Source organism: Temnothorax americanus, unplaced genomic scaffold, assembly GCF_048541705.1.
Source record: "Temnothorax americanus isolate GAGA-0224 unplaced genomic scaffold, ASM4854170v1 Scaffold5, whole genome shotgun sequence".
Taxonomy (NCBI): Eukaryota; Metazoa; Arthropoda; class Insecta; order Hymenoptera; family Formicidae; genus Temnothorax; species Temnothorax americanus.
In genome coordinates, this window is record NW_027509657.1 from 6,667,512 (window position 1) to 6,688,923 (window position 21,412).

The 21,412-nt window shown below is 42.4% G+C and overlaps 3 protein-coding genes across 7 annotated transcripts; 2 read left to right on the forward strand and 1 right to left on the reverse strand.

Annotated features, from left to right (window-relative positions):
- The first annotated feature begins 3,449 nt into the window (after nt 1-3,449).
- Nucleotides 3,450-9,481, forward strand: LOC143904032 (xylulose kinase). 4 transcript variants are annotated; one of them, XM_077418242.1, is made up of 12 exons: nt 3,452-3,878; nt 5,678-5,760; nt 5,981-6,167; nt 6,254-6,433; nt 6,746-6,847; nt 7,253-7,384; nt 7,453-7,606; nt 7,709-7,853; nt 7,919-8,208; nt 8,283-8,368; nt 8,471-8,611; nt 8,673-9,481. In XM_077418242.1, exons 1-12 carry the CDS (start codon nt 3,825-3,827, stop codon nt 8,751-8,753), a joined length of 1,635 nt encoding a protein of 544 aa, XP_077274368.1. In that variant the 5' UTR covers nt 3,452-3,824; the 3' UTR covers nt 8,754-9,481. The 4 variants fall into 4 exon arrangements, with proteins under 4 accessions (XP_077274371.1, XP_077274368.1, XP_077274367.1 ...); XM_077418241.1 differs by having other exon boundaries at nt 3,454-3,878; nt 8,283-8,380; XM_077418244.1 differs by having other exon boundaries at nt 3,456-3,878; nt 6,014-6,167; nt 8,283-8,380.
- Nucleotides 9,303-13,059, reverse strand: Sf3a1 (splicing factor 3A subunit 1). The gene is made up of 11 exons (XM_077418238.1): nt 12,803-13,059; nt 12,148-12,478; nt 11,915-12,074; nt 11,543-11,824; nt 11,327-11,437; nt 11,077-11,245; nt 10,308-10,997; nt 10,143-10,204; nt 9,939-10,049; nt 9,681-9,854; nt 9,303-9,599 (listed from the first exon to the last, which is right to left on the reverse strand). The coding sequence occupies exons 1-11, from the start codon at nt 12,915-12,917 to the stop codon at nt 9,498-9,500; spliced, it is 2,307 nt and encodes a 768-aa protein (XP_077274364.1). The 5' UTR covers nt 12,918-13,059; the 3' UTR covers nt 9,303-9,497.
- Nucleotides 13,060-13,381: 322 nt separating this feature from the next.
- Nucleotides 13,382-21,400, forward strand: LOC143904031 (extracellular signal-regulated kinase 2). 2 transcript variants are annotated; one of them, XM_077418240.1, is made up of 12 exons: nt 13,382-14,434; nt 15,694-15,913; nt 16,030-16,160; nt 16,456-16,631; nt 17,088-17,227; nt 17,325-17,517; nt 17,929-18,069; nt 18,249-18,340; nt 18,437-18,571; nt 18,745-18,902; nt 19,017-19,048; nt 19,500-19,674. In XM_077418240.1, the coding sequence occupies exons 1-12, from the start codon at nt 14,222-14,224 to the stop codon at nt 19,528-19,530; spliced, it is 1,662 nt and encodes a 553-aa protein (XP_077274366.1). In that variant the 5' UTR covers nt 13,382-14,221; the 3' UTR covers nt 19,531-19,674. The 2 variants fall into 2 exon arrangements, with proteins under 2 accessions (XP_077274366.1, XP_077274365.1); XM_077418239.1 differs by lacking the exon at nt 19,017-19,048 and having other exon boundaries at nt 19,500-21,400.
- The last annotated feature ends 12 nt before the right edge of the window (nt 21,401-21,412 follow it).

The following is a 21,412-nucleotide window of genomic DNA, read 5'->3' on the forward strand; positions in this document are numbered from 1 at the left end:
GTTTGGGGGAAATTAACCGGCGTTATAGGTTTGAAGTTCGTTTCGCGTGCGAAGAAGACGTACTTATATCGGTACCCAACTCTGAACTATAAATAATACGAATATTTTTCGAGTATATATCGGGAGAAGATTTAAAGGGAAAACACTCCAGACTAAAGCACTGAATTTTCAGAAATTATTTTATATCGTAAGAAGACACTAAATTTTCAAGAATCATGCATGTTGCACTTAAACCCAAATTCTCCTCTCTTATTAAAATTTTCTCTCAGTTTATTAACAAATCCAATTCGATGTACTCTGCGTGCCAAAATGTGCGATTGAAGAAAAACAATCCCTTCTAATTTACAATCGACTATTCTTGAACAGTTACATCGTCCTCCTCCCCCTCCTCCAATTATCTTCCTACGTTCGTATTCGCGATAGCGCTGTCGACACACCTAGGAATAGGGGATTTCAGATGACAATACCGAACGGGGGGGATGAGCCTGGAGCGCATCGCGAAAGATATGGGAAGAAAGAGGGGGCGGCTGGGGGATACAAGAGACGAGGCGTCCGATCTTGGCGTCCGACGAGCAACGCTCGTCTCACCCCCTGGGCGTCGTGGCGGTGCCAGAAGAAGTATTCCTGCATCGGCCGTCGACATCACCGTTGTCTTCGTCGTCGTCGTCGTCGGTCGGCCCAGGTCCGGCGGCGACGACGTCGGCGACGCCGCTCCACGCTTGGCGTCGAGGTTAGCGCCGGCCGGTCGCTCGAATCGGCGCCTGGCTGTCTCTTTCTCTCTGTCCCTCTCCCTCTCCCTCTCTCTTTCTCTCTTTTGTTTGTCTACAGCCGGGAGAGAGCAGCCGTCGTTTCGTCGTCGTCGTCGTCGTTCGTTCGACGGCGACGACGTGGCTCTGCCAGCCGGCTGTCGCCGTCGCCATCCCCGCGGCCACCCTTTCCCTTCCCGACCCAATCCTTCGTTCGCGTTTCGGATCCCGTCTGCTCGATCTATTCCGCGGGCGTGGATGCGTTTAGGTAACGAAACGACGCCACATCTCGCGAAAAATCGCTCTCGCCGCTTAAACGCCGCTCGCGAGCCGCGTTTACCCGCGACGGCCCCCGCGACGCACCGTCGCGTCGTTAGCGAGCGTTGAAATTACCGCCGCGCCGGTGCGTCGCCTGCGCGGTCTCCAGCAGCCATCCATTCATCCGTCGTATACCGTCTCGCGATTCGTATTAATTAATCTGTATTCAGCGTGACGACTCGTATTGTCGTGTTTAGCGAGCAAATCTATCCGATCGCGCTCGATGGCGAGGTTTTTCAAAGTTTAAAAAGTATATTGACGCATTATAGCGATCACGTACATTGTCGTTTTCCAGAGAGCCTTCTGGCTGTTTACCAGAGTCTTCTGAAATATTTCCTGTTCCGCGAAACGAAGGAGATCGTTTCGTCATATTTTCCCCGCCGCGATTATACAAACTTTGCGAAGCGCGAACGATCTTGGAAAATGCCTGATCACATTGCGCTCAATTTTCGTGGCTCTCAACGATGCAAAAGTTTAAATAAAATTAATTTATTTTTAAAGTCGTTTTACCCTCGAGATCCATCGTGTTTCGATCGAAGATCAAGTGGCTTTGAATTTTTTTTAACGCGCTTTTATTCTCTCTGTGTCGAGACGGTACGTGGAATCGATCGCGGTGCATCGCGCCGCCGCGCCGTCCGTCAGGGCCCGCGGCAAAATTCCGAGGCCCCATCGTCGTCGTAACAAACAAGGCATCAATCCGGTAACCGACGCTGCGAGCGCGCGCGCCGCAACTTGTTCGCGTAATTAGATCACGATCCTGCGGCGCGGCAACCGAAACCGAACGCGGATCGTTTCGTAGCTGAGGGCCAGCCTTGGGTAATGGGACTGGGACCTCGCCGTGCCGACGCGACGTGATTCGTGAAGCCGGGCGAAAGGGCTCGTCCCCGATTGCCGTCCGTCGATCGTCTCCCATCGTCACGGAGGTATCGGCCCCCCGAAACTATCGGGGGCTATGTTTTACGAAAGGGGCTTCGGCCCCGGCGCCGCTGCTGGCGACGCGCATACACGCGCGTTCCTCCTCTCTGATTTCCTTCCCATCCTTCCTTTTCTCTTTCTTTCGCCTCGTCGGCGTCGCCCTCTCGCTGCCGGCCCGACGTGGCGTCCCTTAACCCAAACCATTATCCGTGTACCGCACGATTATAGGGCAACGGGACCGACAAATAGTCGCAGGCTATATCCATAGGCGCCAGCAGAGCAAGAAGGGACGCGTTCTCTCTGAGGGCGTTTTTAATTTCCGCCGACAAACTAAGGCGCCAGCTGGAGGAAAATCGTAATCGACGCACGTGGAAGCTCCTTCAAAAAGTTTCCGATTGTTCACGCGTTAAGAATCATTCTCGACTAATATCAATCGTTAATTATAATTTGACGAAGAAAATGTCTTCTTATACTATAAGCAAAAATATATATATTCTTATTATTCCTCGTATTTTTGTGTGTGTGTGCCGTTTGTATTTGGAAAAATCGTGCTTCCGAATTAAAAGCGTGACGTTTCTACGATGAAACGTTTCGCGCCGTCGGATGAAGATTTCTCCGGACGTCTCCGCCTCCTCCCGAAAATATGGATCTTTGGTCTTTGACGCCCATGCGGAGCACCCCCGGCGGAGATCCTTCCCCGCCTGGCACATACGGCGGTTCTCCTCGCTAACGCAAACAAACCCATACATATACCTATGCTCGTGCATCGGTTAACAATCCGTCTGATGGGATATTAAATTTGAATCTATCGTCTGAGAGGCTTGTAATAGGCTACGTCCTATTTTAACAAAAGGGCAAGAAAATATCTAAAACTAAAGTGGAAGGACGCACTTATATCGATCAGCGATGTATCTTTCTTTGTAATTTTACTTCATCTTCGTCATCGAGTATCTCGGTTGATCTTGATATAATTGCGAGTTTCAAGTTGAGATCTGTCGAATTAAATTCTTTTGAAATCAATGAGTGAACTTTGATGCTCGTTTTCGCGAAACGTACTTTATTTTCTAATTCTTTGCGATTAATATTCAAAAATATTAATATCTCGACGGTGTTTCGCGAAGAAACGATCAATCGCGAATCGATCGAGGGAGTATACGTCTACCTGGAGGCGTCGAGCGTTTACCTCCGCGCGATACCCTGTGTTATCCGTTAAGAGCTCGAGAACTCCTCGGATAACGCGCCGCGGCGATTCGCGGCCGGTCGCAACTTTCCTGGGGCAGCAGGTGCAACGCCGGCAGGTGATTGCAACGCCCACGCTCCGGAGAGACCGCCGATAAAGCAGCTCGCACGATCTCCTCTCCTTTTACCTGGGCCGCGTAAAACCTCTCTCGAGTTACCTCAGGCTGATCTCGTTCCGCACCAGCGCGTTCGAGCGACGAGCGACGCACGCGGCACTCTTACGGCGTTATCGCGGTACCGCGTGCCTCGTGCCTCTCGTCGTCGACTCGCCGTGATCCGCGATCCGCGCTAACGATCTCCAGACGGAACGGATCCGGCGAGAGCGCGTTACGTTACGTAACGACGTTGAATCTCGCTGGTATCGTAGCTGGGCTGCGGCGGGCTGCACGGTACTCCCCGCGCGAAACCGCGGAACCGTAAGCGTAACGCGTGGCGTGACGACGACGACGACGACGACGTCTAAAGTGCGCCACGAGGATGTACAACGTGGGCCACGCCAACGCACAGGCCCGCGCGTTCGCCCGCACTTAGTTACGCCAGCAGCAAAGCGGCGGGCGGACACGCCGCCGGGAGCGAGTGACGCCGAACCTACGCGCGGACCGGAGCATGGACGAACCGCCGACGGCGACGTACCTGGGTCTAGACCTGAGCACGCAGCAGGTAAAAAAAAAACAAAAAACGATGTAGTACTTAAAGCTGAGACGCGCCGCGAAACGCGACGAGGACACGCGGAAGCTCGAGCGTTTAGCGTGTCAACGCGTACAATCTAAACAAACGGAACCGCTTGAGAGAAGCGGAAGAGGAACATCGCGTGGCCCCTCTCGGATCATTACTGAATCCTTTCGAATTTTTTTGTTTATCTAGAAAAGTGTTCGAGAGACTGATGTTTATTTCTATCAATGTTTAATTTTTAAAACTGCAATGGGGAATAGGAGTGGACATTAATCTCGATTAACTTTAATCTCGATTTAACTTACTTCTTATCTTTTTCGAATTCTTAAAACTAGAGATTAAAGTTAATCGACCTTGGTAGAAATGGGATATTAGTCCCGGTTAAGCTCCATTAACATTAATCTCGGTTTAACTTACTTTTCAATTTCTACGTCTTAAAATTAGAAAAAGAAAAAAGTGACATTAGGGACATTACTCGATGATTCTGCGACGCTCGCGCGTCGGGATTATTCCGATGACCACGCGGTATTAACACAACAATACCGGTGCTTGGCACCTTATTTCGACATTTTGTCAGAGAGGTGAAGATCGAAATCGGCACGTACGAAATGAGATTTTGCTCCGGAATCAAAACTTCAATGCTGCAGACACGCGCGAAAAAAAACGGTCGTTCCTCATTAAAGAGAAGATAATGTTAATGTGTGTGTGTCTGATTTATCTTTCTACGTTTTGTATAGCTGCCGAAAGTTGTAATCGCCGAAATCACAGTCGGTTCCGTAAAAACGGACGATCCTCCGGGAAACGGTGTTTCGCGGAAAAATTTCCAATTTAGACTCGCGCTATATTATTTTCCTTTTCCGAAAACCTGCGCGCGATGCAAATCTCGTTTCCCTAAGAATCGCGCCGGATGTTTCTGGGAAAAAAAAAAGTAACAAAAGCGCAGCGGCTTTAAAACCGCGCTAATTGCGCTGAACTTTAATTGCGCTAATTAACGGGAATTCTATACGTGAGCGTAATTTAAGCGCGAACACCCTCGGAAATCTATCGTCCTGTGGCAGCGCGTTCGTCCGTTTAATTCGACTTCTTAAATTCCTCCGTTAACCGCCGGCAGGCAATTCAATTTATTAATGCTCGTTACTTCGTCGTCAATGCCCCTATTCACTTCGAGAGTGATAACCTTACGAAGTGTGTTTACGAGTTTCATTAGCGGCGACGAGAGATGACCCGGCAGGGGGACAAGGAAGGGGGGAGGGGAAGAGGAAGGAGGAGCCGCGGAGTTTACTCGACGCCCGTGTTACGCGTGTCTCGAAGTATGTCGATACGACGGCTGTTTCGTAAGGTATTCTACGCAGGAAACACACGCGAGCGAGTCGAAAGAGCGGTCGCGAGGCGCTCTGACGTCTCCGGGGGGGTCACCATATATTATCCAATAGCGCCGATAACACGGACTGCCTGTCGGCAGATAAAGCCGCATGGAGGAAAGGCGTAATCTGCGAATCCGGCGAAAAATGCGGCGAGGTAGAAGTATTATGGCCGATAATTAATATCGCGGGGCGCTACGACGCTAAAAAAAAATCGGCGTGCACCGCGCGGGGTACAAGGACCGAGTTGCACCGGCGCGGCGCGCGACGATGATATAAATAGCTGCATTTATTATTTCTGTCGTTGCCGTCGATATTATTGCCGTTCGTCCGAACGTACGATCGCGCGAGGGTTACTCGAGAGATCATTAGCGCATCACTTGCGATGCTGGACCCGGACTAATCGCGATCTCGATCTGATTTCAGTTGAAAGCGGTGGTGGTTGATGATAATCTGGCCGTGCTGCACGAGACCAGCGTACAATTCGACAATGATCTACCGGAATTTAGGTACGATCAAAGGGATCTCTAAATAAGAATGCAATTTTTACGTTTTGTGATCGCACGTCAATTAGTTGCTCTGTCTGTCGGACAAAATTACTAACTATTTTTATTATATGTTACGAATGATACTAATTTATATTATCGCTGTATATTTATTGAGATATACTCCGGCGAATTAAACCGTCCGTCGGAAGGCATTTGCGATATCTAGCGATATACGTTCCAGTTTACGTAACGAGTTCAATTCCAACGTTCGCAGAACTTACGGAGGGGTCATACGGAAGAAGGAAGAATCGCGTGTCGTGGTGGTGCCTTCTCTGATGTGGGTTAAGGCCTTGGACATGATACTGGACAAACTACGCGTCTGCGGCGTCGACTTTAGCAAAGTAGCAGCCATTTCTGGTTGCGCGCAGGTAACACGGCTCTGTAAAATCGATTATTTTATTAGATATACACGTAGAGATATGTTTATTTCATGTACATTTTTATGTGCGAGCAGCAACACGGCACGGTCTATTGGGGTAAAGGCAGCCGGGGTCGGTTGCAGCGTTTGGACCCCATAAAATTCTTGCACGAACAATTCGCCACGTCGTTCTCCGTGACTCATTCGCCCGTATGGATGGACTCCAGCACGTCGAAAGAGTGCGACGTTTTGGAGGAGATCGTGGGTGGCCCTCGCGTAAGCATAACGTTCTCACTCTTCGCTTTCTCGGATGTAATAAGAATGGATTGCGCAACTCGCAAAAATATACACCAAAATATCTGATATATATATATGTTAAAAGTTTGTACGAATGCATACGTTTATTGGCTAACATTAGCTTTCACGAGGGTTTATTTCCGCGATGCGAAACACCCCGAACGACTGACAGTTGTAACTATATACGCGCGAACAAATTGGCCAAATATTTAAAGTAGCCGACTCAGACTTTGGTGTTGCGCGCCGGACCCGAGTCGAACAGCGTTTATCCACGCGGCGCTGTGATTTCAGAAATTAGCGGAAATAACGGGTTCACGGGCGTACGAGAGATTCTCGGGACCGCAGATTGCGAAAATAGCACGCACGAAGCCGGAAGCCTACTGCAGCACTGAGGTATTACCTACTAAAAACTCGTGGCTTCCTTCGAAAAAATGAAAACGGCAATCCGACCGAGGTACCCGTTACGTATGGCTATATCTGATTGAACTTAACTTACAATTTATATCGCTTACTTGATGAGTGCGTTTGTTGGTTTTACAAAGTGTACCAATGCATAACAATTGATGTCATTAACTCGCCGTTGGCGTTCTTGCGTTTTTTATTTGTTTTAAATACTTTGTTTGACAGAATACAATCTAAAAATTTCTGCGACGCAACCGCAGTGTGATTTAACGCCTCTAATTATATCACGATGATCGAAGCTGTGCGTCACACATACGCTTGTTGCCGCTTCTAAAAGGCGTCTAAGCCGAATGTTATCATTTATGTATATCCAGTTTTCTTTCTCTCTCTCTCCAGAGGATCTCGTTGGTGAGCAACTTTATCGCCTCCTTATTTCTGGGCGATTACGCGCCTGTCGATTGGTCGGATGGCTCGGGTACGAATCTCTTGAATATCCGTACGAAAGACTGGGACGATATGCTATTGGAGGTAAAATCGCGTTGTGTACGTACATTTGATACATGCTCGCTGGTATATTTAATGTGCATATTTAATAGACTTGCGCATCAGGGCTGAGAGAGAAACTGGGTAAGCCTGTTTCGTCGTACAGCGACATCGGTCCTATATCGCCTTATTTCGTGGAAAGATTCGGTTTCAACGAGGAATGCAGGATAATCGCATTCACTGGGGACAATCCCGGCTCCTTAATAGGTATGTAATAATATTAGTCGTGCACTCAGCCGATTTCGCGTTAATATAATGAATAACAACCTTAGAATAGTCTGTTGTACTCACGACAAGAATGACACGTAGGTATGAGGCTAAAAGAAGGTGATATCGCTTGCAGCCTGGGCACAAGCGATACCTTGTTCCTATGGTTGAACGAACCCAAAACTATAACGGACGGTCACGTATTGTGCAATCCAGTGGACGATCAGGCTTACATGGCGTTACTTTGGTAAGCGTTTTCTATCACGATTATTATGACGACAACGTAAAAGTAATGGTAATATTGTATTGCAGCTTTAAAAACGGTTCTCTAACGCGCGAAAGGATACGGAACGATGCCGCGCAAGGCAGCTGGCAGATATTCAACGAATTATTAGAAAGTACTCCACGAGGGAATTTCGGCAATTTTGCTTTATATTTCGATACGCAAGAGATCCTACCTTTCGTCATTGGAGATTATAGATACAACAAAGCCAATGACGAGATCTCTCGATACAGTTCGAAGGAAGTGGAAGTGAGAGCGCTTATCGAAGGTCAATTTGTCGCAAAGAGAGCGTACGCTGAAGACTTTGGATTTGTCATTGGTAAGTGATGCAAATTTCTCTCTTACGATCTCATTTCGCAAGAATTTCCGGTAATTTTTCTTTTTTTTACGAAGGACCTAATACTCGGATAATTGCAACGGGAGGTGCGTCTGTAAATAAAGCTATACTGCAAGTGCTTTCCGACGTGTTTAATTCACCAGTGTGTATCTCGGTAACTATATTGCGATAATAATATTCATTATTATTGTTCATGTTTAATATATGTACAGGTACTTCATACTTTTACAATTATGTTCGATAGGAAGCAGCTAATTCGGCTATGATGGGTGCGGCATATCAAGCGAAACATGGTTTACTACGAAATAATTGTAGCTTCAATGAAATTACACGCTGCTTGCCGGAATTAACGCTGGTATGCCAGCCTTACGATGATGCCGAATCGGTAAGTAAAACGAATGTTTGAATATCTTTTATCGTAGTTGATTATTAATTAATATTTTTAGATTTATAAACCTATGACTGCACGTTATCGCAAAATTGTGGATCAGATATTGAAGAAAAGAAACGAACAAAAATATATGTAAATCTCGTACATGTAACGAAATGTTCGAAAAAGGCCTCATAACGCACGATATTTCTTGAAACAAATACAAAGCGATAGATTTGAGCTTTTTGATAACAGTTTTCTACATATATTTTTCTATATTTAAATTATTTAGAATATTGAAATTGATATACTTTTTATTGTACTTTAAACAAGAAGCATTTTATGTACGGGTGAGAATCTCTCGTACATTATTTTGTACGAATATGTAAAAAATTTTCTTATTCTCAGCTTTAATTGTAAATAATATATTGTCATGCGTCTTAATTTTTTTAAAAAATAAAATGCTTATTCTATAATATATAAAACAACCGTAGAAATATATATATATATATATATATATATATATATATATATATCCATGAAATATCTTGAAATAAATCATGGCTATTACCAATTTTGTAATTGTAACGAAATACTCATATCAACCAAATTCGAAGCAAAACTTATTTTCATTTATTATTACACAAGTACTAAGACAAGTACACGTAATGCAAGAGACATCAAGCTTGAATTACAACGAAAAAAATCATATTTAATGTAATATTTATTGAAATTATATTATAAATTATAATTGTTACACGTTATTAGATGGATCTTAAATAAATCCAATATATATTTTAATCATATATGTTATTTTGAAATGATTACAGCAATGTTAGAATATTGATATAACGTATAATTATAATAATATATTTTTAATTCATATATTCACCTTTTTTATTTACTTCTTTCTACCACCTCTCTCCTTTGGTAGCAAGTTGATAACATTACCGGAAGTTAAATTATAATACGCAAGAGTATTGTTATCTTTGAAGAACATACCCTGGAAGCAGAAATTACATTTACAGAATATCATATTTATTCGTGTTCGTGCACATCCGAGAAAACTCGCTACGATCCTTACCTCATACTGTAACTTTTGTTTCCCAGGTGGCATGCCAATTTGCTCGTGAATAAGCGCTTTCATAGTTGCTACAGTATCGCTTACTTGCAAGGTAATATTCAATGTCTGTCCGTTCAATTTCCATTCAGCCTTCTCAGTCATCATAGGTACAGCGATATTAACTTGTACGGGACCCTAAATAAAAGAGGATTATATTTCTAGAAGTTCAGATATATTTTGATTTTGAGCTTTTCGATAAATTGGCATTAATCTTTTTACCTTATTTCTAGCAAGGAATTGTTGCTCCGGAATTAATGAATCTTCGGTTCTCAGTTTCTTAGTCGGCGGTTCTTCTTCCATAGGTTTACTAGCAGGATGTTTCAACCCAATCTTCGAAAAAGGAAAAAATTAAAATAAATTAATTAATAAATATAAAGCAATAAAAAAGTGTAGTACAGTTGTATTTTATAACAAATTACTTACAGCAGACGACATCGGCGGCTGTATTGGCGGTGGCGTTGGCATGAACGGTGACATCGCCGGAGCTACGACAGATAATTTTATTTCGATTCTATAAGCTGTATCTATAAAAATGTAATGACAAAATATATATTTTTCAAGATACAGGTACGTGAAAAAATTTCGTACTCATCAGAGGTGGTGGTCGAGGCGCCATGGGTGGCATAGGTGCCATCATCATCATCGGTGGTTGCGGCATCATCGGTTGAGGTATACCCATGGTAGGCATACTCATGGTCGGCGGTGGAGGGGGTTGAGCAGGTACTGGCAGAGGTTTTGGCGCAGGGGGCTTTGGAGGTGCTTTCAATGTAGCTTGCGGCTTCGAAGCGGCGGCAGCCATGTGGGAAAGCTCGGTTACACGATTGACCGGTTTTGGACCTATCTTTTCCTTCTCCTCGTCAGGCAGAAGACCCTTGACCTTATGTATCTGATGAATCTGTTCTTCCAGCGTGATATTAGCTCGAGCTGCTCTCGTCGCTGCTTCCACACTGGAGGTGTGACCGTCCCACGTGACCTTGTCGTCCTTCTTCTTGTCCTCTTCACCAATCTTCTTACCAATCGCTGTTTCTTCGTCGCCCACGCCGAATATATCGGTACGTCTTTCGGCAAGTTGCTTGAGACTTGCCTCGATCGCTGTGCCCGGCGCGAATACAGTCTCCTGCGCCAGTTTGTCTAGATGCTTGTCTCTTTGCTCGACCCAGCGTGGATCCAACAATCCGATACGCATATGTTCTTGCACTTTACTGGCAGGAATACGCTCGCCAGTAATCGGCGAAATCAGGTACTCATCCGGAGCAGCAGGACGAGCAGCTTTAATAGCTACAAAAATATTGAGAGTAAAATATTGGTGTATTAAAGTAATCAATAATTCTAACTGATGATTCGAGAATATGCTTACTATGTTGTTTCGGATCATATCCTTTCTTGACCACCACGTTTCCTGGTGTAGGCGGCAACGGCGGCGGTTGCATGCTCGTTTCTCGTGGTTTGGGTTCTTTAGATTTGTGAGTGTCACCTGGCGGAGACACGTCATCCTCATCACTAGAATCTTCCTCCATATCTTGTACCTAGAAATATTAAGTTATATCGCAATACAAATATTCACATCGAATCGATATTGTGCACGATAGATAACGGAATGTACTTACTTGATTATTATCTTTCGCACGATCACCCTTCTCCCCTTCGCGGTTTTGCGTTTCCTCTTCCGCATCACTATCAATTTGCATCTCCACGTCTTCACCCTCCTCTATACGTTCCTATAAATATTTTTAACCGATATATTTTACGTAATTGTCACATGGCACAGTATTTTAAATATTAAACAAAATAATTTTAACGGTACAGGAAAATCATGATCAAACCTGCATAAGAACGCGTGCGCCAACTTCGTCTGGTGTTGTCGGCGCTGGGAAATTACCAACTTCAAATTGTTGATAGTCCACGGTCTCAACCACGACAAAGTCATGCCAGTCAATCTGCGCATAGGCGACTCTCTCCCTTTCCAATTCCTCCTCCTCCTTGCGCCTCTGTGCCTCCTGATATTTTAAATACTCGGCACGATATTTCACTTGCTCCAAAATCTTATCCATGTTGAACGCTTCATCCTTGAGACGTGGCAACAAATCTTTCGGTGGAATCAATACCTAGAAAAAAATATATTATGTTACAATTTCTTGCTTTTTAAACAATACATTTGTATTGATTTTGAAACAGGTGCGCTGCGGTTCATCTACCTTGGTGTACTGTTCCAAGAGTTTAGTGAAGTACTGAAATAAGGAATGCTGAGGACGTAGGAAATCAAATTGAAAATTCCTTTGCTCGCGATTCATTAGATTGGTCAAGAACTGTCTTCCGTTACGCGCGACGAATTGAGCGGTTAGCTTCACGATGTCTCTGAAAGAGAAGTTTCGCTTTGTTTACTAAAATGTAAAATATCAGTTATCTATATATAAAGATTATTACATACAAATCCAAAGCAGATATGGAAGGAGGATCTGCGATGAATTCAAACTCCGTTGGCGGGTCCTTGGGTACAAACGGCTGTTCCACTTGCTTCAGGATCTCCTGCTGCTTTTGATGAGCAGTGAGATTGACAGTTTTCCCAGGAGCTGAACCTATCGTAGGCTCTTGGCCCTTTCCTTCCTTGAATTCCTTTACTTTATGCTGATAATAAGCGTGATAAGGATCGCCGAAGTTCAAGAAATTGAACTTGGGATTGCCCAGCTCGTTCTGTCTGATCCTGGATTCGAATTCCGGTCCATTCCTGGCCACGAAGCTGGCGGTTTTGTCAACGATATCTGAATTTCTGCATAAGGAAAAACAAATAAACGCATATGTGTGAAAGTGCTGTACGCCGAATATCGCACCAGTACCCCCATTCTGTAATTCTTAATGACGTGTCGTCACGCAGCTTTTTTTCACCATATAGTATACCTGCGCAACAACAATATAACAATAACGACACTGTTGTTAAGAGCTACAGAATCAGGATCCCATCAGGGTTGGTCAACGCGTTATGTGTGCAAAATACGCGTGTCGCGTACAAAATACACTTTCTACAGTCGTTTTTCTCCTGCCCCTGCGACGAATATTGGTTAAACACAGTTCTTGACAAAGGATACTCCTAACCTCAGGTGGAGGGTAAATGATGCCTACGATCGGCTGCGACGAGGGAACGTTGTTCTCCTCGTTCTCGGTGGCTGGCGGCTGCGGCAACGCGACTTCTTGCGCGGGCATTTTGCAATCGGTGTATTCGCAACGATAAATATATTATTATATGTTAGATTATCTTCACGCCATAGAGGAATGGGAACCACCGAATTTTTCACGTAATGCTGAATGCTGATGCCCCGTCCCTCCACTCCCTCCGCGACGGCCAGCGACGGCCACGCTGGGCCACGCGGCCACGCCACGACTCCAGCGACGCCGCGTTTTCTAGACGTCAATAAAACAGGATCGATAAAATAGGCATCTATAATATTTGAAAAAGCTAGATTTTTAATAAATAAATCATTATTTATGCTCCATTTTTATAGTCGAGTTTTTCACAGAGAATTTTACTTTTTTATGACACAAATTCTCTATTGTTCCTCGTTTATTAGATATTGTGAAATATTTTGATGTATATGTATAAGATGAAAAATGTAAGCCTCAATTTACATAAAACGCAGTACTAAAAAAAATTATAAAAAAATAATAAAAAAAGAAAGTCTTTATCTCATAATTTTTAATTTCAATTTCTTAAATTGAATCTTGTACATATTTTCAATTCGCGTTCCTTTAAGGTAGTTCGATGATGAACAACTTTTGCCAAAAGTGATATTTTTATTTTTTATATCGAAAAAAGGAACGCTCCCCTGAATCGATTAAGCCCAGAAAAAAGATAATTCACCGTCCCGTTCTCAAGATATTTAATTTTAAAATTAGGTGATTTTAATGATTTTGACATTGGTCTAATAGGAAAAGAGGTTATTTTCCTATGAATAACACGAGTTTGCGAAAAATCTTTTGCCAAAAATATCTGAACAATATATATCGATGGAAAGAGGACACTGTGAGGAAGCTTATAGTTGAAGGTGAACACGATCCACCGTACAGTTTTTTTTTAATTAATAAGTAAAGTTGAAAACTAGTCAAACGACGCGTTAACACACACTTTATTTAATCTATTTCAGGCAAAAAATATTATTCCAAACAACGTAAAAATTATTTACTAAATAATCTCTTTACGTCGTTACGAAGCTTTGCGATGCGTTATTCTATTTTTTTATAATCATAAAAATAAAAAAATTATAAACATCGTTTTGACTTCGGCCTTTCATCATCGAACTAATGATATATCCTCTATCTCACGCTCGGTCTGTGTATTTGTAATTCATCTATGCAGGGCGACATTGACATCGCCGGCAGCCGTGGACACGGTCGCCTCGGCAACTGCCGTCAATTCCGTAAACAAAGGCACGCATTGTCGCGCCCGAGGGTCGCGTGAAAAAAAGAATCTCCTCGACCGGGGGTCGTCCGCCCGATGTACGAAGATGTGAATGCGCCGCGACGGCTCGCACTTCTCTTCGCGTCCGCCCGACAAACTCTGCACCCACGTGCGAAGGCTCACCCTCGTCCCGGGACCGCGTCTTCTGCGACTCGAGGACCGCGCTGCCGCGACGATGTCGGGGAAGAAGGCGGCGGAGAAGGTCTCCGAGATTGACGCGCATATCGGCAAGCAGTACGACATCGTGCGACGTCTCGGCAAAGGGGTAATAAACGTTGTCCTCTCCCTTTCACCTACGTACAGAAAATTTTGCGGATGACACGAGCTTTATCACAAGTTTATCTTTATTTATTATAGCGTGAAATAAAAAAAAAAATACGTAGATTAATGCAAAATGTGCGTTCTCTTAAATTATTTACACGCGCCAAGATGATCGTTACGCTGTATTTAATCAATTTTACAATTGATTAGAGAAGATTTTCTGACTGAATTTTGATAGCCTAACAATATTTTGTGTGAATTTTGTATAACTGCTCGCCGATTATTTGTTGGTCTTAAAAACACAGTTTTTTGTTAGGATAGCAAATTCACATACAAGTAGTTGCACTGCATTTTATTTCAAGATTGCGGCGTATCGCTCGTTAATATGTAAATTAGAGACGCACGTGGATATAAGCAAATTCGTCAATTTTTCAACTGTGACATATTACAGTTAAATTTGACGAAAAGCAAACTATATAATTCGATATCTATGTCTTTCGATATTTTGGAGTTTCCTATAGAAGCTGGCGAATTTCTTTGTTATTTTATCAAAATTATTTTATAATTGCTTTGCAGTTCTTTCATGCGCAATTTCTTTTCGATTATATTTTGTATTTTTTTAAGTCTCTTTCAATTAAAATTATTTTTTAAATATTCTTATCGCTATTTTCGATAACAAAAAAAATACTAGAATATATTATAGTATAGAAATGGATAGTAGCTTTCGTTATATCAACGTTTTTCAATTTTTGAGCACATATCAATAATCCCTTTCCTCAGAGAAAGTAAAGTTGAAGATAATCGATATCGTCGCCGTCGCAACGACGACAAACGGATTAATGGTACCACAAGGCAATTTTTGTATGGACATCTATTTACACATAATTTGTATCTGATGACAATTTGATAACAGGTCACATTCATACTGTGATAATGCAAATTGGAAATTTATGCAATATTCATGCATCGTGCTACTTACTGTATTTCTTACTCATCCTTTACGGCACAATCGAGATAATTGCATATTTGTAAAAGATATATGAAAGAACAGAATGTGACCATGTAAAACGGTTGTGTCTGTAATTCATATTGACATTAATGTACATTTACTTGAATGTTGTTAAAAAAATATCTATTTAGTGATTATATAGTTTTGATAGAAATATACGGACGGAGTTCTTAAATTTTTCCGTTTCCTTTGTAGATTTTTTATTATAATAATATTATTTTTGTTCCATAATATTTTCTTTTCGTTCTATACAGGCTTACGGTATAGTATGGAAGGCGATCGAGAGGAAAAGGAAGGACACCGTCGCGGTGAAGAAGATCTTCGACGCCTTTAGAAATCAGACGGATGCGCAGCGCACGTTCCGCGAGATCATGTTCTTACTGTCGTTCGCCAATCACGAGAACATCATAAAGCTGATCGGGCTGCATAAGGCGGACAACGATCGGGACATTTACCTCGTTTTCGAGTACATGGGTGAGTTTTACCCGGTCCGAAGAAGAAATTCGCACACAATACGCACACGAAGGTCACGCCATGTGCGCCGATTCTCAGACTTTTGGCCTGAAACACGTTTCGGCCCGTTTCCCCAGAAACCGATCTTCACAACGTCATCAAGCGGGGCAACATCCTCAAGGACATCCACAAGGTCTTCATTATGTACCAACTTTTTAAGGCGATCAAGTACATACACTCGGGCAACGTTATCCACAGAGACTTGAAGGTGATGCTAAGCCCTATGATCTGAAAGCGCTTAAAAAGTCTTGTTAATCTTTCATTACTTACAAAAAAGTTTTTAAAGAAAATTTTAGGTCGTAATTTTATAAATTTTTCCCAAGTCACCCACAAATAGGTCGGATACTTTTTTGTACCTATTTTGGAAATGAGAAACAAATTTCTCAAGTTCTTGTAGTTCTTACGACTTTTTTCATCATCAATTTTTCAGTTTGCTCCATTTGTTCACGATAGAGCGACACACTGTCCCATTATGTCGAGTTTGCGCTATTCTTTCATTGCAGCCGTCCAACGTACTTCTGAATGCGCAATGCCATTGCAAGATCGCGGACTTTGGCCTGGCACGCTCGGTCACGCAGATCGGCGAGGGTGACGGCGAGACGGGAAGTGATCCAACTCTGACGGACTACGTCGCCACTCGGTGGTATCGCGCACCAGAGATTCTCATAGCTTCAAAGAGGTATACGTTTATTTAGTTAAACTGGAACACACCGTTATGAAATACCGTTATTTAAATTGGAACCGTAACAGAACTGAAATATCACTTCGGCCTGCTTCTGTCCGGAGCGTCACGAAGAGAGTTTATTCGCGTTCATTGATTATACGCGAACAAGAATATAGTACCAGTTAAGACCGAGGGAAATATTATGTGGAAAATTATTTCCCTAAAATAATTGATCGTAATATTTAATATTATAAAATTTATATTATAAAATTTATTTGTAATAAATATTATGATAGAGATAGATTTAATATTATAAAAAATACCTATATCTGTCGTGTACTTTTTGTATCCACAAACGCGTAGATTAATGTCTTTTGAATTAGAATTTCTTTTACGTGCTCTTTATTGATTAAGGTCTGGACCGTCGCAAGAATCAGATTCTATCATCTATAGCAATATAAATATTTTCAGGTACACAAAGGGAATAGACATGTGGTCCTTAGGCTGCATTCTCGGCGAAATGCTACTTGAGAAGCCACTCTTTCCCGGCTCGTCGACAATAAACCAAGTCGAGAGAATAATGGCAACCTTGCCGCCACCGACGGACGAAGGTAATCCTATTTTTACGATTGTTTTGATAGTAAAGAGAAGAAAAGAGGAAAAGGAGAAAACTGACGTGACCGAGTCTTTCCCAATGATTTTTTTCAGATCTAATATCGGTCAGCGCCGGTTATGGAACCAATTTGCTAGAAAAAACGCCCAACAGACCCAGACGGACTTTGAAAGATTTGCTGCCAGAAGTGTCGCAGAAAGCCTTGGACCTTATCAGCAATTTGATAGTCTTCAACCCCACACAACGACTCACCGCAGTCGAAGCGCTGGAGCATCCGTACGTCGCCGAGTGAGTATATCATAATTTCGCAGAACGTAGATAGATCTAGAAGCAAATTTATTTTGTAAAATTTAATTTCTATTTTTTAAAAAATCATCCGTGGATTTCTTTTAATTAAATAATTTTTTACGCAATCAATATTTAGAATTTATCTGTACGCATTATTTGCACACAATGCAAAAAACATTTATTAATTTTTTTAAATTTTTCGCTGCAAAAATGTAAGGAACGTTATTCTGTTTCGTTTTCTATATTTCGCATCTATTGTCTTATTTTTATAATGCGAAAGCTAATAGTTCGTCTAGTTGATACAAGGTAATTTTTTTATTCTCACGCCATTACTTTTTATTAAAGACTTATATTTAAAATATTAATGAAGATTATATATAAAATACGTATTAAATTTTCATTTCTCAACAGTTTTCACAGACGAGGAAACGAACCAGAGAGGGGTTCCAGCGTTGTACCATTATTGAGTGATGACGTACAGCTGTCAGTCGATGAATATAGAAATAAGCTCTACGCGATGATGGACGAAAAGCATCGGAAACATAAAAATATGTGAGCATATATTTATTCACGCAGCCAGCGATTATGCAATGGAGATTGTGTTGCATTATTAAAATATAACATAATGAGTCTTATCTATTGTAAAGAATAATTTTAACAAAATTAGATATCTATATAATTTTATATACTAACAGTTTTCCTTTTTTTCTCGCGGCGACACATTTTTACAGGTCAAAATCCAGACTGCGGCGATTGTCTGAAAGTATTAGGAAGGAAACCAGGAAGAATAACCTGGTAATCGGCCAAGGTGACACAATTGTCGGTGAGAGGAATGTATTATACAAGATTCTTTTATCTCCCGCGATTTTATTTTATTAATTTTCAGTTTATTTTCACGTAAACTATATTTTATTTTCAGCGTGCTCGTCGCTGCCAAATAAGAAGACAATCAGGCCGTCTCAAGACGACAATACCGCGCGCGGGGTTACAAGAACGCAGACGGTGAACAGTTCTGTGGAGACACAAGACACCTTTACAAATACCCGGCATAACGGTAAGAACAATTAATAATGATATCTTCTCAATCAATTTGAAATTTTGCTGGTAAACACGAAGATTAATTAATTAGTGTGCCAATAAAATCAGAAGTTAAAAACTCATCGAGAAGATTCTCGGTTTAATATATGTCTCCGACAAAATTCAATCGCTTGCATTTGCGATTAACAGTTAGGAACGTGGCAACACAGTACGCTTGCAACTTGACGAACGGAAACATACCTCCGGCAGCGGCCAAAAGTTGCTTCTACTTTAATCAGCAACAGCAGCAGCAACATTCGCAACTGTCCAAGTCCCAGCGTTCTATTCAATCGGATCAGGTGGCCATGGTGAGCGTAACATAATATTCTCATTTATTTCACACTTCCCATGTTTGCTCTGTCGTCCCCCGTCTCAAGAGTCGCCTTACGCAGGAGGGTAAACGGTAAATTTTGTTATTACAGGCTGCATGTCGTGTGGGATTTGCGTTTAGTAGGTACTGTAACCACTCTTTTTCTATGTCACCTAGCAGATGCATTCAACTTTACTTTTGCACTTCACGTTCGACACACCCGTTTGGGAGCAAACTACTTTTTATAGCCCCGCCGTAATGGCAAGTGCCGTGTAATTAGCAGCAAAGTTTAGGTAATTTATTATCTCGGTAATAAATTAAATTTTAAATAAAGTAATAAAAGTAACAATTAATTTCAACTGTATCGAATAATTTTATTGTATGAGATAAAAATGCTGGAATGTTTCTCAATGGCACGTCATTACCGTGGGGTTAAACGCGCCGGTAGACCCTCTTCAGTCTTCATCGTGTATGTAAAGAACTACTTCTCCGCATTCTTGACGAACCTGCTGATCATCAAGCCATGCATCAAGGTCGCAGTCGACGCAATCGGTTCACGCCGATACGTACGTTCACGGAATTCCTTCGATTTCAGTCCGGCGTCGGAGGCAGATCGAACCAATTAGGAACAACGGCGCAACGCGCCAAGCCACGAAGAGCCTATAGGCAACAGACCGTCACCCAGGCGTGGAGGCCCTTCGCCCCGGCGTCCGCTAATTGCCGCGGCGACGATTATCGGCCTAAAACAATGCCGGCGAAGCTGATCAGGATCAGCGACAGTCCTAACAACATCAGACAGCCCAACAATGTCGCAAGGACCATCGTCAGAACCCGGGACGCCAGGACTACGGAAGGTGGAATCAGTAGTCCGGAATCGCCGCACATCAGCTATCATCCGCAGGCCGTCCGCAACTATCTGAATCAGACGGTGCCGTTGCTGGCGCAGCAGCATCTACAAGCGCGAAATCGCACATTTGGCCGCGGTAGGGACAACCCCGTCGACAAATCGTTCGCTCTTGCGGAGACCGCGACGACCAACAATCGGATCAAAAGTGCGGTGCGCGATCAAGGTAGCAGATTATACGCGAGGCACAACTTCAACGTCGGCCACGTCGGTCAGAGGAGATCGTCGACGACGTGCGACAAGTCGAGGTTCCTAAACAGTCACAGTCAGAGTCACGGCGTGATAGCGGAGTCAGTTTACAAGGATCTCTGTAACGGGACTATAGGGTGGTGAGTGTACGGTAGGTTCGCGGGAGATGAAGAATAGCGATCAGACGCGGAACGATCGCTTTTTAATGAAATGCGCAAACCGATCGTGCACGTGAGTTTTCTTTTCGGCGAGAATTTTTTTTCGCGGAAGGGGCGACGCGACGAGTTTGCGGACGAAATCCCGAAAAAATCTGCGGACACTAACATGCGACATTTTCAAAGAATATCCACACTTCTGTATTTCTTCTAAATTTTGTGATTATATATAATTTCATAATTATATATAATTCACACATATCACTGATAGTACTTTTTATATATTCCTCTTCTACTTTGTAGTAATGCAATCAATATTTTTTAGTGATTATATATATAATTTACATTTGATCGATAATTTTTTTTTTTATATATTCATCTTGTAGCTTGCTGTAATGCAAACGATAATTTCACCAAAAAATTGAAAGAAAATTTTCGCTAATGATTCCATGAAAAGAAACCACGATAAGAAATAGGCGGTCATCGTAGATTACCCCAAAGTTTGCTCGTTTTTTCCTCGTGCAGGAAGCAAGCTGCCTCACGTGAACGGTACAAGGTTCCTGAGTAAATAAATAAATTTTACACAAAGTAAATGCATAATTAACGCTATCAATATGCATTCGGTATTTCGAGTTCCCACGGGTATAATCGGGAATGCCAATCAAAAGCGATCTCATAAACATCAAAGTTTGTAGGCGAGTATTATTTCTAAGATCACTGTATGACTACCTTGTATTGATTACTTTTTATACCATATAAAATATCAAAAAGGCAAGTAGAAGATGAGCGTGGTGTCTGTCCTTTTCTATAACGAAAATGCAATAAGCGAAATCATATAAGAGATCAAAAAATTTTTTTTGATGGATAGAGAAATAAACATCAACTTCGACAAACAGCAAAAACGAAATAAGAGCGGGAATTGCGCGGAGACTGCAGAGACTATCATCCCGTGGGAAATGCGAAGAACAACGTAGGAACTTAGGACGTAAGCGATACGATTCATGTGGGGCCATACAGCGGAGCACGCATATTTTTCTATGATATTTTATTTATATGGACTATATAAACACGTACGCGACACACGCATACACGCATACACGCGCACGCACACTCTAGCAGGTATCCCGTCATCGATTACAAATGTACAAATCTCATTGTATCATATACATTGTGTCGTAATGTCTTTGTGCAGCGATAATCGACAGCGCTCGGACTCGTTGCGTACTATACGTATATTGTGAGAATAAAGTTTTAATAAAA